The sequence below is a fragment of the Carlito syrichta genome, unplaced genomic scaffold (assembly GCF_000164805.1).
Source record: "Carlito syrichta isolate Samal-C Ts95f unplaced genomic scaffold, Tarsius_syrichta-2.0.1 Scaffold305073, whole genome shotgun sequence".
Lineage (NCBI taxonomy): Eukaryota > Metazoa > Chordata > Mammalia > Primates > Tarsiidae > Carlito > Carlito syrichta.
In genome coordinates, this window is record NW_007249169.1 from 473360 (window position 1) to 499302 (window position 25943).

At 42.2% G+C, this 25943-nt stretch overlaps 1 protein-coding gene across 1 annotated transcript in view; it reads right to left on the reverse strand.

Moving 5' to 3' along the window:
- Positions 1-23930: 23930 nt before the first annotated feature.
- Positions 23931-25943, reverse strand: part of DRD5 (dopamine receptor D5) — a 3648-nt gene continuing 1635 nt past the window's right edge. The window contains exon 3 of the mRNA XM_008061093.2: positions 23931-25941. Within this exon, the coding sequence (XP_008059284.2) occupies positions 24595-25941 (1347 nt within the window). The 3' untranslated portion in view covers positions 23931-24594. The remainder of the gene's footprint in view (positions 25942-25943) is intronic.

The following is a 25943-nucleotide window of genomic DNA, read 5'->3' on the forward strand; positions in this document are numbered from 1 at the left end:
GTTGGGCTAGACCAATCTTCGCTGCATTTACTCATATGTCTGTGGGGCGGGGTTTGTCACATGGTGACTAGGCTGAGATGGCGGGTCTAAAATGGTTTCTCTCACCTGCCAGGCAGTTGACTGGCTGTCAAACGCAGTAAAAGAGGGGCTGAGCCACATGTCGTATGCACTTGGGAGAATCAGGATTTCCAGAAGCAGCACCCACCAGTCTGTGTGTGCACTCCATGCCTCTGCTGTATCATGGTAGCTAGCATGGCAGGCAGCTGTAAGACCTCCAACTGCAGGCACTGTCACTGACTGCATGAGTTTGCTAGGGTTTCTGGAACAAAATGCAGTTGTCCCTCAGAATCCACGAGAGATAGTTTCCAGGGCCCCACGGATACCAAAATCTGAGGATGCTCAAGTTCCTGATACAAAATAACACAGTATTTGCATATAACTTATGCATGTCCTCCCATATATTATAAATCATCTCTGGATTACTTCTAACACCCTATGCAATGTAAATGCTATGAAAATAGTTGTCATACTGCATTGGTTTTTATTTATATTATTTTTTATTGATGTATTGTTATTTTTTTCCTAAATGTGTTTGATCTGAGTTTGCTTGAATTTTAAGACACAGAGCCTACAGATACAGAGGGCTAACAGTACCACAAGCTGGGTAGCTTAAACAAGACAGACTTATTGTCTCACCATTCTAAAGGCAAGACATCCAAGATCCAGGTGCCAGCAGGGTTGATTTTATCCTGAGGGCTCTCTCCCTGGCTTCTAGATGGTTGCCTTCTCCTGGGTGTTCACATCATCCTCCTTTTATACATATCTGTGTCCAAATTTCCCCTTTGTACAAGGACACCAGTCATATTAGGTTAGGGCCCCCCGCTCCAGTACGACTTCATCAGCAACAGTCTTGTTTCTACATAAGTCATATTCTGAAATATTGGGGGTTAGATCTTCAGCATGTGAATTTGGGGGGAGCAATCAGCCCCTGACCATTAGCTAGGGCCCAGCTGTGGCACTCTGAAATCCCGCTCTGCACTGAATCCAAGCTTCCCACAAGCTCCTCCCAGCAAGTAACTGAGCTTAGCAGGGATACTGAGGCAGGCCCCTTCCTGGGAGACATGGGACTCCAGAATTCCTGGACTCTATTTCTTTTTATACCAGTTTACAAATTAGCCAACTATTTTCTGAGCTCATCTCTTTCTTGCAGTAACAATCAAGAAATACTACTAACCTTCTGTTTCCAATCTTTATACCTTAAGCTGCAAGTACCTTCATTAAATCATCTGCCCTCCAAGTTGTTCATAACACAGCCTTGCCAAATATTTCACCACTATATAACATAGGTCACCATTTTTCCAACCTTCAACAAGTTTTCTTGAGCACCAGCAGGCCCTTTAGCCCCAGCTCTGTATTTTTTGAGGTTTGTGTTTTGGCAGCTCCCCACTCCTGGTATACTAATACAATCTATCAAATATCTCTCTAGGTCGTGAACTCATTTATGGGTTCACTTGTTTATGGAGGGGGAAGAGGCAGATGAACTGGAACACAGAATGTTGCACTTGCAAAGCAGTTAACATAAGATGGAGAATGTGCTGGGGGTCTGTATCAAAGAATGGGCATTGCTATGGTCTGCATGTAGGTGCTGCTTCAAAATTTGCATATTGCAACTTAACCATCAAGGTAGTATTAAGAGATAGAGTCTTTAGGAGGTGATTAAGGTAGGAGGGTAGAGCCCTCTTGAGTAGGAATAGTGACCTTATGAAAGAGATGCCTGAGAACTGTCCACCTCTTCCATGATGTGAGAACACAGCAGGAAGACAACATCTTAAAGCAGAGCAAGCCCTTTCCAGATAGTGAATCTGCAAGTGCCTTAACTTCCCAGTCTCTGAAACTATGAGACATAAATTTATGTAGTCTATAAATGACCCAATCCACAGTGTTTTGTTATAACAGCACAAACCCAGGGTTCATGGAGATCATGGGGTGAGTCTCAAGTCTCCCCCAAGCTCCACTTGGCCCCCTCTTGCTTATATTTCCTTTCTGCAGGGAGGAGCAAGAATCCCCATAAGGTTCTGCTTACTTGTATTTGTGAAAATTCAAAATAAGTTATGTCGAGAGCCAGGGAACATAGGAGCCTGTTCGTCTGCTGCAACATTTGGCTCATTGAAGGCAATGTGGAGTGATGGGGAGTCAGCAGTAATTCTGGTACTAACCCTTTTATGATGGCATGCTTTGTAGTAGCTGCCATAGGCCCAGAAGCCTATAAGCTTATCTCTAATCATCACAAAATACTTCTCAGTCTACCTATCTTTCAGAAAGGAATACTCAGACCCACAGACACAAAGCAACTAGCTGAAAATCACACATTTGTAGATGATTGAACCTGAATCATGAACGGGAGACTCAGATTTCCAAATCCCTGACCTTTTTCTTAAAGCAACCTGACCTAGCAATGAAATAACATCTTTGATCCTCAAGTTTTTCCATCTGGAGCATGGGCTGAACTAGGAATCTCCAAGTCTCTTTTTACTTCTGGGACTCTTTGTCTCTAAGGATAAGAATAATAAAACACCTTTGCCTTTAGCACTTTCCAATTCATAAGCTCTGTCATACTCATTGCATCCAATCACTGCACCCAGAGGCATTAAATAGAACGGATACATTGACATTGGAGAAGGGGCGTAGAAACAACCCTCTTTACATAATAATTCCCACTATGTTGCGTCTATAAATAACTCAAGAAAACAATCAGCCTTCTCTGGAATGCCCTGATTGTGGTGGATATTGGGATACAAAGGCCATGCAAATGCTCTAGGCTGATTGAGAAGGGGCCACTTCTAAATCAGCTGAGCTAAGTGCTCTGCATAAGTTGAATATTTGGGTTAATTACTAGAGCCAGCTGATGAAACACAAGAACATGGGAGCCTCCTGTCATCTCTCAGAAGCTAAAAGACAAAGGTATTCTATGACAAATGTTTATTGTGTTGCCCAAAGGGCATTCCGATTACTTCTCTCTGTGCCTGTGTCCTTGAAGACCCTGATGCTTGGTTGCACCAGACCCATCTTGGCAAAAATACGCCTAAGGAAAAGAGAGGAGAGAGATAAAAATAAATCTTATCTGCTTTCTGTCTAATAAACTCAGCAGCTTCCATCCCTATTCATTCACTCATTCCACATGCTTTCATCCAGCCCCTGGTCAGGGCCAAGCACTGGGCTGGAACTCAGAGATTGTGGAGATGGAATAGGGGAATACAGGCTTTATGTGAGCAGTGATTGTCTAAGATATGTATACAGAGATTGTAAAACAATGGAGAAAATGCCTTTAAAAAAGTGTGTGGTGCTGTGGATAGGCAGCACAGGCAGAAACTCAAGACTAGAAAGTCAGAGAAATTTTTCAAGAGGGAGTAGATATCTGCCTTGGGCTTGGACAGAACACCACAGGGCATCATAGAAAGCAACTTGTGGATAACTTACTGGATTGGCAGTGATAACTTGAATCTTCCTTGAGATGGTTAAAGTTACCAGTCCAGCTGTGAAAGTCTGAGTTTACAGATGTCTCTGCCAGAGTTTATACGAGGCATATGGACAAGGGACCAAAGATTGGCTCCAATCAAGAATGCAGGAGTTTCAGTTAGTCTCCATCTTGGTTCTACTGGCTCTGCTTACGTAGTTGAGTCCAGAGAGGTTATGCAATGGACAGAGACTTGGGACAATCACATCAGGGTTTGGTTCCAGTCTTAGCCATTTTCTAGCTGTGGGACTTACCCTCTTTGATCTCGGTTTCCTGACAAGTGAAATGGGGATAGTTATACCTAAGTTATGGGGAGATGGTGAGAATTAAAATGGTTCTTCCTGGCCCCCAGAAACTTAACATTGTCCTGGGGCTGCCTCTGTCATTGTAGTGACAACACTCTGTAGCTAGGGTACTTTTGAAGGCAGAGATGGTATCTTATTCATCTCTGAATGCTCTTGGAGCACTTCCTGAGTGCTATTAGGCACTCAAGAAACATTTGATGCCACTGTGGTAGATTGTAGTATGATATTAGTGTTCAGCAAACATTTGCTTCCTGAACTTCTCTTCTTTGTAATATGTTTCTCCACCCCACTGACATTGGGTTTGACCATGTGACTTGCTTTGGCCAATGGAATGTAAATGAAGTCAATGAATATGCCACATCAAAACAGAGACAAGTCCTAATGTGGCATCTGACACTGAGTAAATTCTGGTAAATGAGCATTTTTTGCATTAGTAATGACCCAAGTCCCTTGCTTCCCAGTCCAAATCTTGTACTTTGTTGTCTGAAATGTCAAATCATTTTACCAGAATGACGGGGGGAACGGGGGAGAAGGACAGGAAGTTGCTTAAATTATTGATTTCCTTTGAACAGCCTCTCATCCTGCAGGAGGAGCATGCGGTAACAAAGGCTTGGTGCCTTTGAGTTTGTTTTCAATCCACTGCCAAAATCCTCTTTTTCCTTAGTTCTTTGAGAATGGCATGCTGCCACTTTGCACAGGAGTCTGTCCCTTTCATGAAATACCAAAAGCAAACAAAAAGTAGACCTTTGAAATGCTGTTTTTCCCCCTCCTAAGAGCTGGCATTTGTCAGTTGTAAATTAACATTCTCTATGCTTCTTTCAATAGAAAATTAATCAGGGTCCTGAAATTCCTGCACATCTATATTTAATACACAGGCAATTGTGAGGAAAGCACGAATGTCTTCAACTTCTTTTACATGGAAAGAACAACAGGGTATGCACTTTTTTGTGCACACTATCACCTTCAGAAATGGGTTGTCGAGGTCATGGTATGCTCTCTCTGTACAAAGTCACAGAAAGAGCAGTGAACTGAGAATAGGGAAACCTGATTCTAGTTCACACGACTTTGCTAGAGTATTTGGGCAAATTCTTCAACTTCTCTGAGCCTCAATTCCCTCATCTGCACGATACAGGGAGTGGGCAAAAGTGATTTCTGAAGTCTCCAGCCAGATTTCAAGTTTGCTTAAAGTACATGAAAATGTGCTAAAGAAAGAAAATGACAGTGGCCATTTCTGTCTAGGCTAGAAAACCTTATCAAATATATATCTATTAAGGTGTGGACTGTCTTGAAGGATATTTCAGTTTCAGGATTGCTGACCCCATCACCACAGCACCAGGCTGAACGCTGGCAACAAGGGCCACGGAAGAAGTACGGTGAGGAAGCCTGAGCAGCAGAAAGAGGCCAACCCAAGCATGGAATGGCTCCAGAGCCTTGCTATCAGGTCGTGAGTCTGAAGATTGTGGTACCTGCTGGAGAGGGGGCTCTCAATTCCTTTGCAAAAGGAACAGCAGCCGGCAGAGAACGTGAGCAGACTCCCTAATGCCTGGGCAGAGAAGCAATCCAGGGCAGCTTCTGTGGAACAGTAGAGCTGCATCTTGAGACCAGGCACTGATCTCTGTGTTGCATTGGGGTTGCTCTTTGTGACCTCAGAGAACATTGTCCCCAGTGCACAAGCCCTGGTGGGAAATGGCAGATGAGGAATCCCAGATGGTCCACCCTCTGCCCTGAGCCAGCTGCTGGGTGCAGACTGAAATGGAGGTTGGTGAATGCCTAACTGACTTCCCTATGCCCCTAACAACAAGCAAAATAGATCAGGAGGGCAGGGCAGAGACAGGAAGCTCCATTCCATCACTGTGACCTGGATGCCCTGGGAACTGTGACCATGCTGGGAGAGGAAGGAGGGGGTGATATCCCAAGAGATGCTGTGTCAAGTTATTTTAGCCCCCTTCCTTCACATGGGCATGTGCTAGCTGCCAATTGCAGGCAGTAGGGAATGAAGATTCTGACATCTTAAATTCCAACAGTGAAGAGGGAACCTGCAGTACCAGATCTGCAGTCACAGAACCCATCACACGAGGGAGCCCCCTTCTCAAAGAGACATACAAAAGCTGGGAACACTTTATCAACTTTTTTGGTGGGAAGGGTATTGGTTTGTTTGATTATCTCATTTGGTTGCTTTTTTGTTGGTTGGTTTTCTCTTTTTTGTTCCTCCTATTTCTCTCTCTTTGTTCTTTTCTGCTTTTGCTTTTTTTCTTTCATTCTTTTTCTTGTTTCCTTTCTTCTTTATCTCTTCTCCTTCTTTTCCTTTTTTCTCTCCTTCTTCTATCTCTTTTCCTTCTTATACCCTGTCTTGGACTCAGGGGCTATACAATCATACCCACTGTAAGGCCATATTGTGCAGAGACAGAGAGTGAGTCCCAGCTGGACCATTCATCAGATAGCAAATATTATGACCTGTCAATAGGTTCTGAATCCTTGCAGCCCTTCCCCCATCCCCTAGTAAGTGCTCAAAATTATAGAGAGACAGCACAACACCTCACCCCAGCCCTATTTCATAAGTGAGCAAACCCAGAGTCCTGGCTAAAGGAAGGACAAAATGTAGAGCAAATATCAGAAGTGACTGCTTCTCCATTACCACTGAGCAAATAAATTAAAAAGAAAGATAATAGTACTAATACAAATGAAGAAAAACCAACAAAAACCCAATGGTTTCTAGCAAAGAGTCAGTGCTAGAAAGAACAGCTACTGGGGCATAAGCAATGGCTTTCTATAAGAATGACAGTACCCAGATGATACTTATGGAGATCAGAGAATCATTGGACAGAATGAATGAAAATCAAGAAAAGCAAGGGCTAAAACTAAATGAAATTGCAATAGAGCTTGAAAGACTCAAGAAAGAATACTTAAACATAACAGAAATAAAGAACTCCATCCAAGAAATAAATAACAAATCAACAAGCATGGAATGAAGAATTGACCAAGCAAAAGAAAGACCCTCAGAACTGGAAGACTAAAATAAGGAATCAACTTAAAAATATTTTCTATTAAAAATATAGAAAAAAAAATCTCAAGAAGAAAGAAGAAGCTCTCCAAGAGATGTGTGATTTTATCAAAAAAGCTACATCTGATCAGAATACCTGAAATAGAATGAGAAACAAAAAACACTCTGGAACAAACATTCCATAAGGTAGTTCAAGAAAACTTCCCTCATCTGGTCAGAGACATGACTATACAAACACAAGAGATTCAGAGAACCCCTTCAAGACATCTTATGAGATCTACACAAAATAGGTATAAAAGAAAAAATTCTGAAGGCAGTAAGGGAAAAAGCTCAGACTACTTACTAGGGGAGATCAATCAGAATTGCTGTGAACTTTTCTGCAGAAACACTGCAGACCAGAAGAAATTGGACCCCAATATTTAATATTTTCAAAGATAAACAATTTTAACCAAGAATTTCCTACCCAGCCAAGTTAAGTTTCATCATAAATGGAGAATTAAAATCCTTCCCAGAAATCCAATCCCTAAGAGAATATGCTGCTTCCAGACAAGTTCTACAGAAGATTCTTAAAAAGGTGCTGTACACAGAAGAAAAAAGTAATAAAAGAAAGCCCGTATGGTTCACAAGATCACAAACAAATATGGAAGTAGCAGAACACACAGCACACTCACAAAAGTGAAAACACACATATATGAACACAAAAGCTAAACAAAAACAAAAAAACCTTATAAGAGCATTACGACATGGGTAAACTCTCACATTTCAATAATCAGCCTGTACACGAATGAACTAAATCCACCACTGAAAAGACATATAATGGCAAACTGGATAAAACAAAACAAAACAAAAACAAAAAAAAACTATGACCCAGTAATTTGCTGCCATCAGGAAACTCATCTTACCACAAAGGATGCCCACAGACTCAAAGTCAGAGTATGGAAAACAAATTTTCAGGCGAACTGATCATAAAAGAAGGAAGGAGTCACAATCTTAATATCAGACAAAGCAACCTGTAAGCTATCAAAAAATAAAAAAGATGTGGAAGGATACTACATAACCATAAAAGGTTCAATCCATCTACAAGAAATATCCATCCTTAAATATAAGCACCCAACACAGGAGCACAACTTTTATAAAGCAGCTACTAAGTAAACTAAAAGATATTGACGCTAACACTGTCGTAGTTGGGGACTTAAATACCCTGCTAATGACCCTAAATAGATCATTGAGGCAAAAAATCAACAAAGAGATCTGAAACCTTAACTTGATGCTTGCCCAAATGGACTTAATAGATATCTACAGAACCCTCCACCCAACAACCACAGAGTATACATTCTGCTCATCACCACATGGAATGTACTCCAAGGTCAACCACATCCTCAGTCATAAATCAAGCATAAACAAATTTCACAAGATTGAAATGCTGCCATGAACATCCTCAGACCACAGTGGAATAAAACTGAATATCTCCACCAACTAAATTCCCCCCAAATCCACAAAGACATGGACACTAAACAGCATGATGTCGAATGACCCTGGGTCAACACAGAAATCAAAACAGAAATTCAAAGACTCCAAAAACAAATTAAAATGAAGAGACATCTTACCAAAACCTCCAAATGCCATGAAATCAGTTCTAATAGGGGAATTTATATCTCTATGAACACACATCAAGAAAATAGAGAATAAATTAACAGCCTAACAAATCATCTATTGGAAGTTGGAAAAGTAAGCCCCCCAAAAACCAGAAGAATCCAGCTCACCAAACTAAAAGCCCCAGTACAGAACATAGAAGACAAAAATATCATAGAAAAAAACCCACAGTACAAAAAGCTGGTTCGTTGAAACATTAAACAAGATTGATGGATCTCCAGCCAGAATGACCAAGAAAAAGAGAGAAAAGACCCAAATAAACATAATCAGAAACACAAAAGATCAAGTCACAACTGACCATGAAGGAAAAAGAAAGGTTATCAGAGATTACTATGCACACCTGTACAGAAAGAAACTCAATAATCTAAATGAAATGGAGGACTTTCTGACATCACACAACCTCCCAAGGTTGAAACAAGAAGAAACTGAGATCCTAAATTCACCAATAACAAGCCAGGAAATTAACTCCATCATAAGAAAACTACCTACAAAAAAAAAAAAAAAGCCCTGGACCAGATGAATTTCTAGGAATTCTAGGAAACATACAAGGAGGAGCTGATACCAATCCTATTGGAAGTATTCCAGGTAATTGAGAAAGATGGAACTCTCCCCAAATCATTTTATGAAGCTAACATCACACTGACACCCAAACCAGGCAAAGATTCAACAAAGAAAGAACTACAGGCCAATATCCCTGATGAACATAGATGCAGAAAATTCTCAACAAGATTCTAGCAAATTGGAATCAACAAAACATCTCAAAATTCATCCACCATGACAAAGTAAGCTTAATTCCTGGGATGCAGGGCTGGTTCAACATCCACAAGACCATAAATGTAATGAAATACATCAACAGATGTAAAAGCAAGAACCACATGATTATATCATTAGATGAAGAAAAAGCTTTCAGTCAAATTTAGCATCCCTTCTTGATAAAAACCCTTCAATACCTAGGCCTAGAGGGAACATACCTCAAAATAGTAAAGAGCCATCTACGATAAACTTACAACCAACATGTTGCTAACCAGACAGAAATTGGAAGCATTGCCCCTGAAAATAGGAATAAGAAAAGGTTGCCCATTCTTACCCTCCCTGTTCAACATAGTGTTGGAAAGTCCTAGCTACAGCAATCAGACAAAAGAAGGAAATCTCTGGTATTCACATTGGAAAAGAGGAAGTCAAGTTATCCCTCTTTGCTGGATACCTCAATTCTATACCTCAAAAATTTAAGAAAACCTGACAAAAATTTCCTTACACCGACAAAGGACTTTGATAAAGTCTCAGGGTACGAAATAAATGTGCGAAAGACAGTCACATTATTATACCCAACAACAAGCAGGCAGAGAACCAAATAAAAGGCACGATCCCATTTACAATAACCACACACATACACACACACACACACACACACACACACACACACACACACAAATAGCTCAGCATCTTTCTAACCAGAGAAGTAAAAAATCTTTACAATGAAAACTACAAAATAATGCTCAAAGAAATCTAGGAAGACACAAACAAATGAAAAAATACTACATGCTCATGGATTGGAAGAATCAACATTGTTAAGATGTCCATCCTTCCAAAGGCAATCAACAGATTCAATGTAATACCCGTTAAGTTGCCAACATCATTCTTCTTGGACCTGGAAACAACAATGCAGAAATTCATATGGAAACATAAATGACCATGAATAGCTAAAACACTCCTTAGCAAAAGAAACAAAGTGGGAGGCATCACACTTCCAGACTTTAAAATTTATTATAAGACTACAATAATCAAAACAGACTGGTATTGGTATAAGAAGAGGCATATAGACCAGTGGAACAGGATAGAAACTCGAGAAGCAAACCCTCAATCTCTCAACCAATTCATCTTCGACAAAGCCTCCACCAACACCCACTGGGGAGAAGAGAACCTATTCAGCAGGTGATGCTGGGAAAACTGACTGACCACATACAGAAGAATGTAACAGGACCCCTACCTCTCACCATATACAAAAATCAACTCCAAATGGATCAGACCTAAATGTAAAACCTCAAACTTTAAGAATCTTGGAAAACATAGGAGACACCCTCATGGAAATTGGAACTGGCAACAAATTCCTGATCAAAACTCCAAGTGCCCATGCCATAGGAGAAAAGATAGACAAATGGGAACTCATCAAACTGGCAATTTTCTGCAAAGCAAAAGAAGCCATCAATAGAGCAGGGAGACAGCCTACAGAATGGGAAAAAATACTTGCCAACTGTGTATCTGACAGAGGCCTAACATCTAGGATCTACAAGGAACTTCAAATATACTGAAAAGAAAAAAGCAAACAGCCCCATTACAAAGTGTGCAAAAGATATGAATAGACACTTCTCAAAAGAAGACATACGAGCAGACAACAGATACATGAAAAAATGCTCTGTCTCACTAGTCATAAAAGAAATGCAAATTAAAACTACACTGAGATACCACTTAACTCAGGATGGCCATCATCAATAACGCAGAAAACAACAGATGCTGGAGAGGATGCTGTTAGTGGAAGTGTAAACTAGTACAACCTCTGCGGAACACAGTTTGATGAGTCCTAAAAGGTCTAAAAATCGACCTTCTATATGACCCTATGATCCCCCTACTGGGAATATACCTGGAGGAACTCTATGAAAAAGATACCTGCACATGCATGTTTATTGCAACATTGTTCACAATAGTAAAAATATGGAACCAGTCATGCTACCCATCAAAAGAGGACTAGATAAAAACTTTTGGTACAACCGGGCTCGGTGGCTCAGCCTGTAACCCCACGCCTTTGGGAGGCTGAGGTGAGTGGATTGCCTGAACCCGCGGGTTGGAGACCCGCCTGGGCAGCGAGACCTCATCTCTACAATAAATAAAAAAATCAGCTGGCCACTGCACTACAGTCTGGGCGACAGAGTGAGACTCCAACTCAAAAAAACAAAAAACAAAAAAAATTTGGTACATATACACGATGGAATATTACACAGCCATAAAGAAGGACAAAATTATGTACTTCACCGCAACTTGGATGGACTTAGTGACTATAATACTGTGTGATCTATCACAGAAACAAAAAACTGAATATCAAATGTTCTCAATCATAAGTGGACCTTGAACAATTATCATATTACTATAAGAAAAGAATTGTCAGTAGTGGGAAATTTCCAGGGAGGGAGGCGGGATTGGCAGTAGTGGGATTCTGCTGGGGGAGGGGGGCATACCTCATCAACAAGGGTAACTGCATAATGAACATTTGCATACTTAAATTGTATTGAATTGAATTGTGCCCCACATCTTTAAAATAAAAATAGAAATAAATAAACAGGTGCTGTCAAGGATATGGAGAAAAGGGAACACTTCTACACTGTTGGTGGGAATGCAAACTACTTCAACCTCTATGGAAGACAGTGTGGTGAGGGACAGAACTCCATTCAGTCACAAATCAGTGTGGTGAGGAACAGAACTCCATTCAGTCTCAAATCAAATACAGTTATTGGGTTGATTTTACAAAAAAGGAGAGAAACATCGAATAAAGTGGACATGGCAGGATAGCTCAAATGTTTCTTGGAAACAATTTTCACCCAACAGCTAGAGTTGAAGCAAAATGTGGATACATCAAGCCAACAAATATTCACAGTGCAGATTGTACTAGATCATTTTATTTCATTTGTGAGAAGACTTTTACATGCCTTGCTAATTCAAAGAATTACTAAAATCAAAGTCTTAATGTTTTCATCTTTAAGGGCTTTTAATAGAATCAATAGCAACAAGAACAACAAGAACAAAAGCTTGGGGGTTTACCAAAATTAGTCACCAGCCATATTTATAAAGGATTTTGTCTCTCAAAACATTCCTGTGTAAGTGAAAAACAAAAATTTTTGTATATAACAAAATCACCTAAATCCAATAATTTATTTTTTGAAATGTCAAGAATCAATAAATGAGAAAATATAAAACAAATTTATTTTAATTGGGTGAAATAGTTTATATTTAAATTTCTTAATCATTCAATTAACTTCATTTGAATAGGTTAGTAGCACATTCACATTATACAAAATACAAAAGCAGCAAAATGATAAATTGTATAAACAAATTCTTCTTTCCTATCTTGTTCCCTACTCTCCTAGTCCCCTCTTCAGAGACAAATAGCTTCTTAGATATGAGTTCAGAGATATCCTATGAAAGAACATATATATGCTATCTGCTAAATTAAATGTTATGTAGCTGTAGAGTATGGTTGCTTTTTAATTTTTCTAATTTAAAATATATCTTGCAGATTTTTCCATATCAATACATAAAGTGTTGCTTCACTTTTTGTAAGCATTTTCAAGCATTCCACAAAATAGATGTACCAAAAATTATTTGACTGGTTATATTTCAGTGGATATTTAGGTTTGTTCAATAATTTGCAGTTATAGAACAATATCACAATGAATAATGTTATTCAGTTTTTTTGGTATAGAAATATTCATGTGAGCCGGGCTCTGTGGCTCAGCCTGTAATCCCGCGCCTTTGGGAGGCTGAGGTGAGTGTATTGCCTGAGCCCATGGGTTCGAGACCCACCTGGGCAACTTGGCGAGACCTCATCTCTACAATAAATAAAAAATCAGCCGAGCGTGGTAGCGCGTGACTAGTTCCAGCTACTACTCAGAAGGCTGAGGCGGAAGGATCGTCGGAGCCCAGCAGGTCGAGGCTGCGGTGGCCGGGAGCGGCCACTATACTCCAGTCTGAGCGACAAAGTGAGACTCCAACTCCAAAAAAAAAAGAAAGAAAGAAAGAAAGAAAGAAAGAAAGAAAGAAATATTCATGTGATAAATCTCTATCATTGTAATTTCTGTGTCAAAATTATGCACATTTTAATTTCAATGAATATTTAATAATTGCCCTTTATAGAAATTATGTTCCTTTCATTTCCAAAAAGCAATGTTTTTTTTGAGTTGTAGTCTCACTCTCGCCCAGGTTGGAGGGCAGTGGCATACTCCCGGCCACCGCAGCCTCGACCTGCTGGGGGGCTCTGGCGATCCTTCGCCTCAGCCTTCCAAGTAGCTGGAACTACAGGTGTGCACTACCACGCCCAGCTAATTTTTTTTGATTTACTGTAGAGCTAAGATCTCGCCAAGTTACCAGGAGGGTCTCGAACCCGCGGGCTCAGGCAATTCACTCACCTCTGCCTCCCAAAGTGTGGGATCACAGGCTGAGCCACTGAGCCCAGCCCCAAAAAGCAATGTTAAGAGTGCTTGCTCCTCACGTCTTTACCATTACAGTTTGTTACCAGTTTGTTTAATTTGCCAATAAAATATTTGCTAATTAAAAATAAATAAATAAGTAAAACAGGTGCTGGCGAGGATATGCAGAAAAGGGAACACTTCTACACTGTTGATGGGAATGTAAACTACTTCAATCTCTATGGAAGACAGTGTGGTGATTCCTAAAAGATCTAAATATTGATTTTCAATATGACCCAACAATCCTCCTCCTTAAATCATTCTACAAAAAAGATACCTGCACACATGTTTATTGTAGCTCTATTTACAATAGTAAAAACAGGAAACCAACTTTGCTGCTCATTGAAGCTAGACTGGATAAAAAAATTTTTGGTACATATACACGATGGAATATTACAGAGCCATAAAGAAGAACAAAATTATGGATTTTGCAGCAACTTGGATGGATTTAGAGTCTATCCTACTTAGTGATCTATCACAGAAACAAAGAACTGAATACCACATGTTTTCACTCATAAGTGGACCCTGAACATTTATCATAATACTATAAGACAGGGACTGACAGTAGCGGGAAACTGTCAGGGGAGAGTGAGGGGGGCACATAACATCAATAAGAGTACCTGATCTCAAACCAGGTAAAATGGGAACCAAAGTGAGGCTCAAACTTTACCTGTACAATGACCACTTGTATACCTAATCCTGAATTGCACCCTACATCTTTAAAAAAATTAAAAAATACTTGATCAATGGAAAACACTGTGAAAACACATATAATATCTTGCCCCAAATTTCAAATCACACTTCCTCCCACTGTAACTGTTATGAGCATGGTTGTGTCTACTCTTACCATATTTATGTGTATGTAATTTTATATGTGATTTACATTATGTGTAATATAAAAAATGATTTAGGTTAAAAATAAATAAATAAATAAAAATGAGGGTGGAGTCTATGACCATATCATCCTGAACATACCCACTATCATCTGATCTCTGAAGCTAAGCAGGGTCAGACCTGGCTAGTATTTGGATGGGAGGACATGAGGGTAGAGATAGCTTTTGTGATGATACATGTATGTTTTTGTGTGTGCTTATGTGTGGATATGTGTGTCCACGTGCTTGAAAAGAAGTTTGGGCATGTGTGTATTATGTGGATGTCTGTGCATGTGGTTGTTTTGTGCTAACATTTTAGCAACAGCATTAGTCATTCCAGCGCTGACTTTAGAAACACAGAAAATGTCTCCTGATATAGAGAAATAACCACAGGTTTTTAAATTGAACAGCCATGATTTCAAGTCCTGCCCCTGGCATTCACCCAACATCTGTGAACCTCAAGTTTGTTTCTCCCAGGTTGACTTAGAATAAAAAAGAAAAAGCTCTACAAATACCTGTGGCAGAGTGAAGGGTTCAATAAATACTATTTTCTCCCTTTTCTTCTATATAGTTATTTATTGTTTGGGAACAAATTAACCCAAAACTGAGCACCTTAAAACAAGTGTTTATCGGATAGTGTCTGTGGGTCAGGAGTCCAGGCAAAGCTTCACTGGTTCTTCTGGATCACGGTCCCAAAGGTTGCAGTCAATGTTTCAGTCAAGGTATGGTCTCATCTGAAGACTAAACTGAGGGATAATTTCCTTTCAAGTTCACCCATGTGGCTAATGGCAGGCCTCAGGCCCTTGGTGGCTCCTTGGCCAGAATACACTTTCCCCTCAGTTTCTTGCCACTGAGTTTCTTCTCCATAAAACAGCTCACAACATGACTGCTGACATCCATCAGAATAAGGGAGTGAGAAAGTAAGAGAGGTCAAGCAGGATGGACATCACAGTCATTTTGTGACCTAATCTCAGAGATGCCATTGATCACTTTTGTCATGTTTTGTTTGTTGGAAGCAAGTCATTAGGTTCAGCCCACACTCAGGATTTCTACAAAGGCAAGAATACCAGAAGGCAGGGCTCACTGGAGGGCATCTCACAGGCTGCCTGGAAGCCTGTCCTCTAGCCCTCAGTGATCCACATCCTGCCTCATGCAAAATATGCTCATCTGCACACAAAATCTATAAGAATCTCCTCTCCCCTCAGTATCATTCAAAGTACAGAATCTCATCAAATCAGGTTGGAAAGGGAGTGTGTGGGAAGGAAGCTCCTTGGGAGGAATTCCTCACACACAGCTCCTATAGTACAGTGCCTCTCAATCTGGAAGCCTGTGAAACTAAAGAAACATGGCATCTGGTCCCATATGCCCGGCATACAATGATGTAACAGGCATAGGTCAACTGTCATATCTTTCTCCTTCTTTTTCTAGATTCTTAATCTATATTTTGATTTTGTATTTGACTAATTCATCTATTCAACAAACACTTATTAGATACTTACTATATACTCCTCATTTATTTTGCATTCCCATTCTACCAACGAGAAATCTAAGAATCAGAGACAAATGTTACAGACTGGCCCACTGAATTAATTTTCCATCCATAAAAGAATCCTTAGAGTTCTCTATCATGAGAACTCTCTAGCCATGTCTGCAGTGAATTTTAAATTGGTTAAACTATTTTATTCATTTGTTTGTTTATATTTCAATAGCTTTAGGGGGTACAAATAGTTTGTAGTCTGGGCTTTACATGGACCTTCCACCCCTATCTGGGCACATTGTACCCGATAGATGGTTTTAATCCCACCATCCGTCCCCTCTTCCCCCTCCTGAGTCTGCAGTGTCCCTTATACCATTCTCTATGTCTTTGTGGATCCTTGTTTTAGCTCCCACTTATAAATGAGAACACGTGGTGTTGGTTGTCTGTTCCCATGTTAGTGGTTTAACTCCTTTTTAGGTCCTCAACTATAAAGACTAGACATTCAAATTCTATTATGTGGCAGAATTTTTAAGAGTAACCTAGCTAATAAGAGATCTAGAGAATCATTAGATTTAGTCATTGCTAATAAGAGTCCATTTAATATTGCATCAAAGGCAAGATAAGGACAGATAAATTTGAAACATGCCTGATGACAGTGCAAACTAATGGTGTTTCTTAATTGTGGCTATATGTTGAAAGTTTAGGCTCTTTTTCTCAGAAATTCTGATTCAACTAATTTGTGGTGGGTTTCAGACACCAGTATTTTAACCCTCAGTTGGTTCTAAAGGGCAGACAGGGTTGGAGGCTACTGGTAGACCCAGAATGGCAAATAAAGCATACCACACCCTCCACTACCTCCAAGCTCAGAACAGACATCATTTATCAATCAAGTCCCTGATTATCACTGGCTGGAAAGCAGCCTTGGAGTCATCCTTATCACAGGATCTGAACAGCTACTACCAATGAAGCCAAACTGAAACAAGAGCTGGGACATACGTGCTACCCTGACAAGTCATACTAGGTATGCTTTTCCAGTTCTAAAAATTATCACGGGCGTGGAAAGATAGGGTCTCCTCTATGCTAAGTAGATCTTATCTGATGTAGACAACTGAGGTCTAATTACCCATTGTGAAAGGGTCATTGGAAGAGCAAAGGAGAAGGGCCAAGGTAAAGAAAGATGTTACAGATGGGTCTGATGATAAATGATTTCAGTACCCCAAGATGTTTGGCCTGCAATATACAAGAAGGAGTTTGGCCATGGGCAATATACAAGAAGGAGTTAACCTCTGCCTGTGTCCCACCAAAGCATTGTACAAGGCCCCAAAAGAAGACTCCCCAGGGAGATAGATGCACTTCAAAGCCCACCTCTGTCACATACTAGAAGCATGACCTTGCACAAATTATTGGATCTCTTTAGGCCTCCTTTTCCTCATCTTTCAAATGAGGGTAATGATGCCTACTTCACAAGAATATTGCAGTGAGAAGATGTGTATAAATCACCACACAAAGTAAGCAGTCAACAAACACTGGTTGTCACCTTTATTGTCACTGCTGATGGAGTTATGGGACTCTCAGTTCACTGAGAGCTTTGAGGTCAAGAATCGTCTTAGAAGAGAATGGGAAACAGTGTTCTTAGTGTTTCTCCTAGACCCAACATTGTGTTAATATTCTACTAATGGGATATATGCATCCCTAGAAATATCAAGAGTATTTCATTAACAGTGTCAAGTAGGCTGGACTCGGTGGCTCAGCCTGTAATCCCAGCACTCTGGGAGTCCGAGGCGAGTGGATTGCCTGAGCTTGTGAGTTTGAGACCTGCCTGGACAACTTGATGAGACCTTGTCTCTACAATAAATTAAAAATTAGCCAGGTGCGGTAGCGCACGCCTGTAGTTTAGGCTACTTGGAAGGCTGAGGCAGAAGGATTGCCGGAGCCCAGCAGGTGGATGCTGGGGTGGCCGGGAGCATGCCACTGATGCCATGAGCATGCCTGGTTGACAGAGTGAGACTCCAACTAAAAAAAGTGTCAAGTAAACTATTATAATAATCCATTGTAAAAACTAGAAATCGAAGAATCTACACTGATGTAAGTAAATACATCAATAAATGCTCTTGCTTACAGTTGAAAACCAACAATAAATTTAGAAAAATGATGAAATTATTTTTTGAAGAATGGTATTTGGCAACCACAGTAATAGTTGATTCAGGGAAGGATCACTAAGAAATGTTAAAACCCGCCGGGCTCGGTGGCTCAGCCTGTAATCCCGCGCCTTTGGGAGGCTGAGGTGAGTGAATTGCCTGAGCCTGCGGGTGCAAGATCTGCCTGGTCTGGTGAGACCTCATCTCTACAATAATTCGAAAAATTAGCCCGGTGCGGTAGTGCGCGCCTGTAATTCCGGCTACTCGGAAGGCTGAGGCAGAAGGATTGCCGGAGCCCAGCAGGTCGAGGCTGCGGTGACCGGGAGCGGCCACTGCACTCCAGTCTGGGCGACAGAGTGAGACTCCAACTCAAAAAACAAAACAAAACAAAACAAAGAAATGCTAAAACCAATGGGTGAAAGTTTGAGAAATAACAGGATATTTTGATAGTCTCCAAGTATCTCTCCAAAGCAAATACTTTATTAAGTAAAAAGGTAAAATAGTCACTTTATGGTGTGCACTACCATAATGCCATGAGCAATGTGAACATAGTAATGGGACTAACTGACAACACCTGCCCCCGATATGATGCTGGGGAGGAACTCGACATGGCATCTGTGTATTCCTGCCCAGTGGGCAGGTCAGAATCTAATCAGCCAAACCCAGATTGAAGGACATTCTCACAAGTCACTGACCAGGTCCTCTTCACAAAAGTCAATGTCATGAAAGACAAACAGGTAGGAACCATTTCAGGTTAGAAGAGACCAGACGGACACGACAGCTAAATGCAATGCATGGTCTTGGATTGTTTTGCTATAAAGGACATTACCATAAAGTCTGAATAAGGTCTAGAGATTAGATAAGAGAATTTCTTGTATTTAGGAAATAGGCACTAGTGGTATTCAAGGATAAATAGGCATCATGTCTTACATGATTCAGAAGAAAGAGAAAGAGGAACAAAGCAAGCCATATGGTGAATATTGATGTTTAGGGGATCTGGGTATTTAGACATTCTTTGTACTACTTTACAAGCTTTCTGTAAATCTGGAGTTACGTCAGAATACATTTTTAAATAAAGTATAAAATATAAAACATCTCTTCTGCAAATTATTTGATGCTCTTCCCATCAAGTCTAATCCCCTCCCCTTGAATATGGTCTGGCCTCAGCAATTTACTTCTAATGAATAAGTATGTTTCTTTGAAGTTGGTCATAAAAGGAGTTTCAACAACTATTAGAGCAAGAAGATTCTGGGGCATGTGCTTTGAAGCCCTGAGCCACCATGCAAGAAGTCCAGTTACTGTGAAGCCACCAAACTGGAGTGGCCACGTGGGGTGACCTGCTAGAGAGGAAAATACCTGCAGAGCTCCTGCTGTTCCCTAAGGACAATGGGTATTTTTTTAGTGGCAGAGTCCTGTCTCACTAACTGGTCATGGAACTTCCCTAAGTGGGGGACAGGTCCCTTCTGTGATCTCACAAAACCAGGATGAGGGTGAACTGTGGAAAGGGCATAAGGAGTTAAGGCCACCTTCAAATCCAGTCTGGGATTCTCTGGCTGAGTGACCATAGGTGAGTCCCTGGGTCCCTTCACACCTCAGCTGTCCCGTCTCTTTCATGGACAGGCTAGAATGACCTCACCATGGATGTGTAAGGCTCAGGAGAAATATTCTAAAGGAATTTTGCTAGTAGTAAAATAGAATTCTGATGTGTTATGAGATGATAGCACTTCCTGTGGCATTTTCAGCTCTGTGGTTCTGATCAGTCCCAGACCAGTCCCAGACGTGAGGACTACCACCTCCTAGTGGGCGACATAACCCCATGGGACTCCTAGTGAAAAATGCTGAGTTCCTCGCTTAATTACACCTCCCAAGACTGTGTGTGTGTGTGTGTGTCTGTGTGTGTGTTCCAAGGTGGAGAGAGACAACTAACATTTATTGAGCACCTACCAGTTTGCCAGATACTGCTCTAGCCTGAGAAGACAGTGATGGGCAAAACATACCACATCTCAGCTCACACAGTGCCTCGCTGCTGGGACGATGTAGTTCTCTCCAAGCTTGGAGCCTCAACATCCTTTTAAAATAGATCAAGCCTCACAATTCTCCAAGAGGAGAGGAAAGGAAAAGGAAAATGACACGATTATGAACTCTGTTAGACACGCCCTGTGGGATTGATGGGCACTTGGGAGCACCTAATTCTCTGTGGCAAGGACTGCCTTGAGCACCACAGAATGTTTAGCGGCACCCTTGGCCTCTGCCCATGAGACGGCAGAAATCCCGCACACCCAGTTGTGACACCAAGAAAGTCTCCAGAGATTGCTAAATATCTGTCGCGGTGTGAGGCACGAAACTGCCCCCATTTGAGGATTACTAGTCCAGATTTAAACTCTTGTTTCACCACTTACTTGCTGCATGACCTTAGACAAGCACTTTAACCTTGTCCTCAAGGTCCTCTGTGCCTCAGTGTCCCCATTAGAAAAATAAGAATATGAGAGGTAAATGTGAGGAACAAATAAGACTCCAGCAACCTGGTTTATTTGTGTAAGCGCTATTTTGCCCACTACCCTAGTTTGCCTTCCCTCCAAACACAATACTATGACCAGATGCGGTGGCTTACACCTGCAATCCCATCACTTTGGGACGCTAAGGCAGGAAGAATGTTTGAAGCCGGGAGTCCAAGACCAACCTTTACTGTATATCAAGTCCCCATTACTACAAAAAAGGAAGAAAAAAACAAAAACCACAAAGCCATGTACACAGCAGTTACACAATGAAGGTCTGCTGACATCTAACTATGAGACTGAATCAATTAACCATTTAACTAACAAATGTGCAAAGAACTGAATGTTCTGTTCTGCATGCTAGTGCAATTGCTCATTGGGGGATGTACTAGCTGCCTCTCTCATCATTGAAGTTAAGTCACCATGGGCTGCTGGGTTCAAGTTGAATTCTGCCACTCGAGAATTGTGTGACTACAGGCCAATAATTCAGCCTGTTAGTGCTTTCATTTCCCAGGTTTAAAATTGCAAAACCGTAAAAAAACCAAACATAACTAACTTCATTTTTGTTCAAGGGGACTTTACTCATTCCTGCACGTAGGCTAGAATAATTTTAGAACCCTAAAAGATAACCTAGGAACAACGAGACCACTAACCAAGGACAAGGAGATTTCACAACTTTTCCTGGACTCTTGCCATTGCCCAGATGTCTGGGCTTCTTGGCCACCTCTTGATCTCAGCCCCCTTCTTCTTCCCTTGGGCCTAGATAAAAACCGAGTAGCAGATACACTATTCAAGAGGGTTCTTTGGGACAGGAGTCTGCCATATTCTCGGATTGCTGGCTCTCCAAAATAAAGTTACCGTCCTTGCTCCAATTCCTTGTCTCTTGACTTATTGACTATCATGCATTGAGTACTAGTTTGGACTTGGTTACAAAATGGAGTAGTAAGATGCCTACCTCACAGGGATGTGAGGGTGAAATGCATTGATGCGTGTCATAGCTAGCACAAGCTGGGTCTCTGTGGCGCCTGCCGTGATTGCTGCCACTGTTGCTAACATTGATCCCATCATGTTCCTCTTTCATAGCCCTCAGACCCACTTCTCCAAGCATGATCCCATTTCAAGGTCTTTGCCCTTCTGCTCCCTCTGCTGGATCATGCTTCCTCCCAGACGTGCGCGTCACTCCAGACCTTCCTTCATGCTGGTCTCTTTTCATCATGCCTCCCCTGACCGCCCTAAATAAAATAGCAGCTTCACAGTCTACTCATTCTGTTTTATTTTGCATCACAACAATTATTGCCACTTGACGTTGCCTATCCTGGCCAGGGTGGTGTCTTGCAATGCAATATAACACAGTAGAGGAATGATTACTGGCTTGTCTCTCCCCCACTTGCATACACATTCCAAGAGAGCATAGAGTCTGATTAATGACCTTCTTCCAAGCGTCTAGCACAGTGCCTAGCACAGCATAGGTGTAATAATTATAATGAATGACGAGTGAGATTTTACAGAAGGGAGTGCCAAGGTCCTCAAGTGATTCATTCTCCATAGCATAAGACTTATTTAAGGGCCTAAAACAGTGTTTGCCACGATAGATTTTGCTTATAACAACCTGTTCTTTATAATAGAATAGCTGTGACTGGTTGTGGTGGGTCATACCTGTAAATCCAGCACTTTGGGAGGCTGAGAAGAAAGGACTGTTTGAGGTCAGGAGTTTGAGACCAGTGGACAACATAGCATGAACTCATGTCTAAAAAAAAAAAAATTAGCCAGGCATGCACCAGTAGTCCCAGCTACCAGAGATCCCAGGAGCAAAGGAGTTCAAAGCTGCAGTGAGCTATAATCACACCACTGCACTCCAGCTTAGGTGACAAAATGAGTGAGACCTTGTCTAAAAAAAAAAAAGGAATATCTGTATTTTAGAGACTTCCAGATCAGTTAGATTTGAGTCTCTCAAACGGTAACTGTGGACCCCAGAGGGACGGTCACAGAAATTCCACCAAACAAGGATTCACAAGGTCAACAACACTGGGAAATGACGCAAATTTCTCCCCCACTTGGGGATTCATAATGCACAAGAATGCAGAGAAAACAGGTATTGAACCTGAGTTTGCTGAATATATTTCACCGTGTACCCCATCCATTAACATCTGTGTCATGCTTGCAATTTAGTAAGCAAAATCTAGCATGTCTCTCAATATACAGATACAGATAGTGAAGTGAACTGACTCACTCAGGGTCACACAGCATCTCCTGAATCCTGGAGCAGTGTGCTTTTCATAGCCCCTGGTGCTGCCCTAATGATTTTCTTAGCTGTCAGGTCACAGGAGGTCAAAAACTGAACATAGACATCAGATTCCAGTATCAATTTGGCTTAATTATATATAAAAATTGATGTACTGGATATAAAAATTGATGAATAGGATTTGCTTTTAATCCCACCATTCCAAAAACAGTCATTCATTCAACAAATATTTATGAAGTGTTATGTGCTGAGCACTGCACATTTTGCAGTAAATGAGATATGGCTATACAGAAGACTGACAGTAAAATTCTTAAAGAGCTTGAAATGGATCGAACTGTCCTCAATAAGACCCCTTCAAAGCAAGGACTTGTAGGAAATGACATATCTATATTTCATTTACTTCCATTAACACCATTCACACTTGATCTAATGTTAAGGACATGCTCTCCACTGGAAGGATTCCAGAATCAAACACTCCCTTTCACTGTGCACATTGCAGAGAAAAAAAGCAAAAAGGTTGGAGTTAGTCAAGCTTTTCTGTGGAGCACCTCAACCTGCAGATGTTCTAGTTTCAAGTCCATTGACATTTCATTTTGGGCTCCTACAAGTCGGTTAAAAAGCATTTCCCCCACTTGCTATAGTGCACAAATGAAACTGCCTATTTAAAACTAGGATTTCTTTTGCAAAGCAAATTGACTCACCCATTTCAAAGCTCTTCAGAAAGCATAGTTTCTCAAAAGCCATGTCATTCCAAAACATACCATGGGTTTCAGATGGAGAAAGGTCGAGCTATCTTTCTAGATGGTATTTCCAATGAACTGACAGCATCTGGCTAGGAACCAGGAGGGTTGTCTTATGTTATTTTAAAAAGAAGATGCCAAATGAAAATAAAAACTCCGAGCTTGAGGAGTCTGCAACAGAGACTCTATATGTGTGTATGGAATAAAAAGAAACCCAAGAAATCAGAGGCTTATCAAGGTCCTTGCCCTGTGTGTACCTTTAGGGCCAAACCGTGCATGCAGAAAATAAACATGTTTCGAGACCCAGCAAAAATCTTCCATGTCCCTCCAGAAGCAATTCTGAAAACTAATCTGGCAAAGCAAAGATAATCACCCCATGAGACACATATTCTGTGTTTATTGGACACCAGAACAAATCATGAAGACTTCCTTAAGTATGGTAAAGACAGCCACCCGGACAGAAGGAAGAAACCACACATACACAGAGCCACAGGACACAGGAAAGCTATGTGCCCCCGCCCCATGGCCACACAAACACACTGAACCTGCTGTCTAAAAAGCAACTCAAACACAAGTCACTAGACACATCTTTTGTCTATAAGAAGAGGGGATTGTATATTTCTAAGGAGCAAGCATCACTTTTAAAAAAGAACCCAGCATCACTCTCTCTTTTCAAATAGGACCACCGGTCCATCTCTGCTAGGCTGGGATATATTTGACTGAGATTATTCCAAATGCCTCTGCCAGTTCTTTCAACTGCCAGTCAGTGGGATGAGGTTTCTGAGCACACCGGTTCCTACACAGAGACACAGAAACACCTGATACGCTGAGCAGCTCTGGACATGTGTGTGCCTGTGTGTGCGTGCATGCATGTAGATGTCTGTGCTGTTCTGTAGATCCATGGGGGCGTTTCCTTATGTGGTTTAATGGAATCCATTTGGGGTAAAAGACGTTATTTTGCCTAATGAAATCTCCCCCTCGCAGTCCAGTTCCCAGACAGACTCGGCAGCAAGGTCGCCATCTGGAGATGTCTGAGAGATCTGGGACATTCCATCGAAAGGACCTTCCTCTTCCTCGTCGCGGCCCGCCTCCCTTTCCCGGGGCATCACCGCATTGGGGATGCTGTGGATGTAGGCGGCTGCGATTTCCTGGTGGAAGACTGTGTCTTGGTTGTAGGAGATGAGCTCGTTGCTGATGTTCACCGTCTCCACCCGGGTGCGGGAGCAGAGGGGGCCGCATCCCAGCAGCTGGGCAAACACCTTCCGGAAGTCGGCGTTGAAGGCATAGATGATGGGGTTGAGGGAGGAGTTGGCCCACCCGAACCAGACGAAGACGTCGAAGGTGGTCTCGCTGACGCAGGGGAAGCCGGAACGGGGGCCCTCGGGGTGTCCGCTGCAGAACGGGACCGTGCAGTTAAGGACGAAGAAGGGCAGCCAGCAGCACACAAAGACCCCCATGATCACCGACAGGGTCTTGAGGACCTTGGTCTCCTTCTTGATGGACGCTCGCAGGCTGGGGTCTGGCGCGCAGGCCCAGCGACCCCGGCAGCTCTGCGCATGCTCCACGGCCCGCTCCAGGGAGGAAATCCTGCGGATCTGCACCTGCGCGATGCGGTAGATGCGGGTGTAGGTCACGATCATGATCGCCACAGGGATGTAGAAGCTGACCAGCGACGAGGAGATGGCGTAGGCCCGGTTCAGGCTGGAATCGCAGTTCTCCGCCCTCACGGCCGGCTCCCCAGCCCCCTCCCAGGGCGTCCCGTTGGCCAGGCTGTCCGGCAGGACCCTCCCGCCCCAGGAACCTGCCTTATCCCTGTGCCAGTTGAGCTGGACTGGAATGAAGGAGATGAGAATGGACAAGGTCCAGGCCAGGCCGACCATGACCAAGGCGACGCGCTGGGTCATCTTGCGCTCGTAGCGGAAGGGCCTGGAGATGGCCCAGTGGCGGTCCACGCTGATGACGCACAGGTTCAGGATCGAGGCGGTGGAGCACATGATGTCGAAGGCCACCCAGACGTCGCAGAACGCCCCAAAGGGCCAGTAGCCGACCACCTCCGCGACCGCCTTCCAAGGCATGACCAGCAGCGCCACGAAGAGGTCGGACACGGCCAGAGACACGATGAAGACATTGGTCATCTTGGTGCGCAGGGGGCGGCTGCGCACGATGGCCGCACACACCAGCACGTTGCCCAGCAGTGTCCAGATGATGAGCAGGGTCAGCAGGCCGGCGGTGACCACCTGCGCAGGCCCCAGCGGCGCCGCCCCCGCCGAGT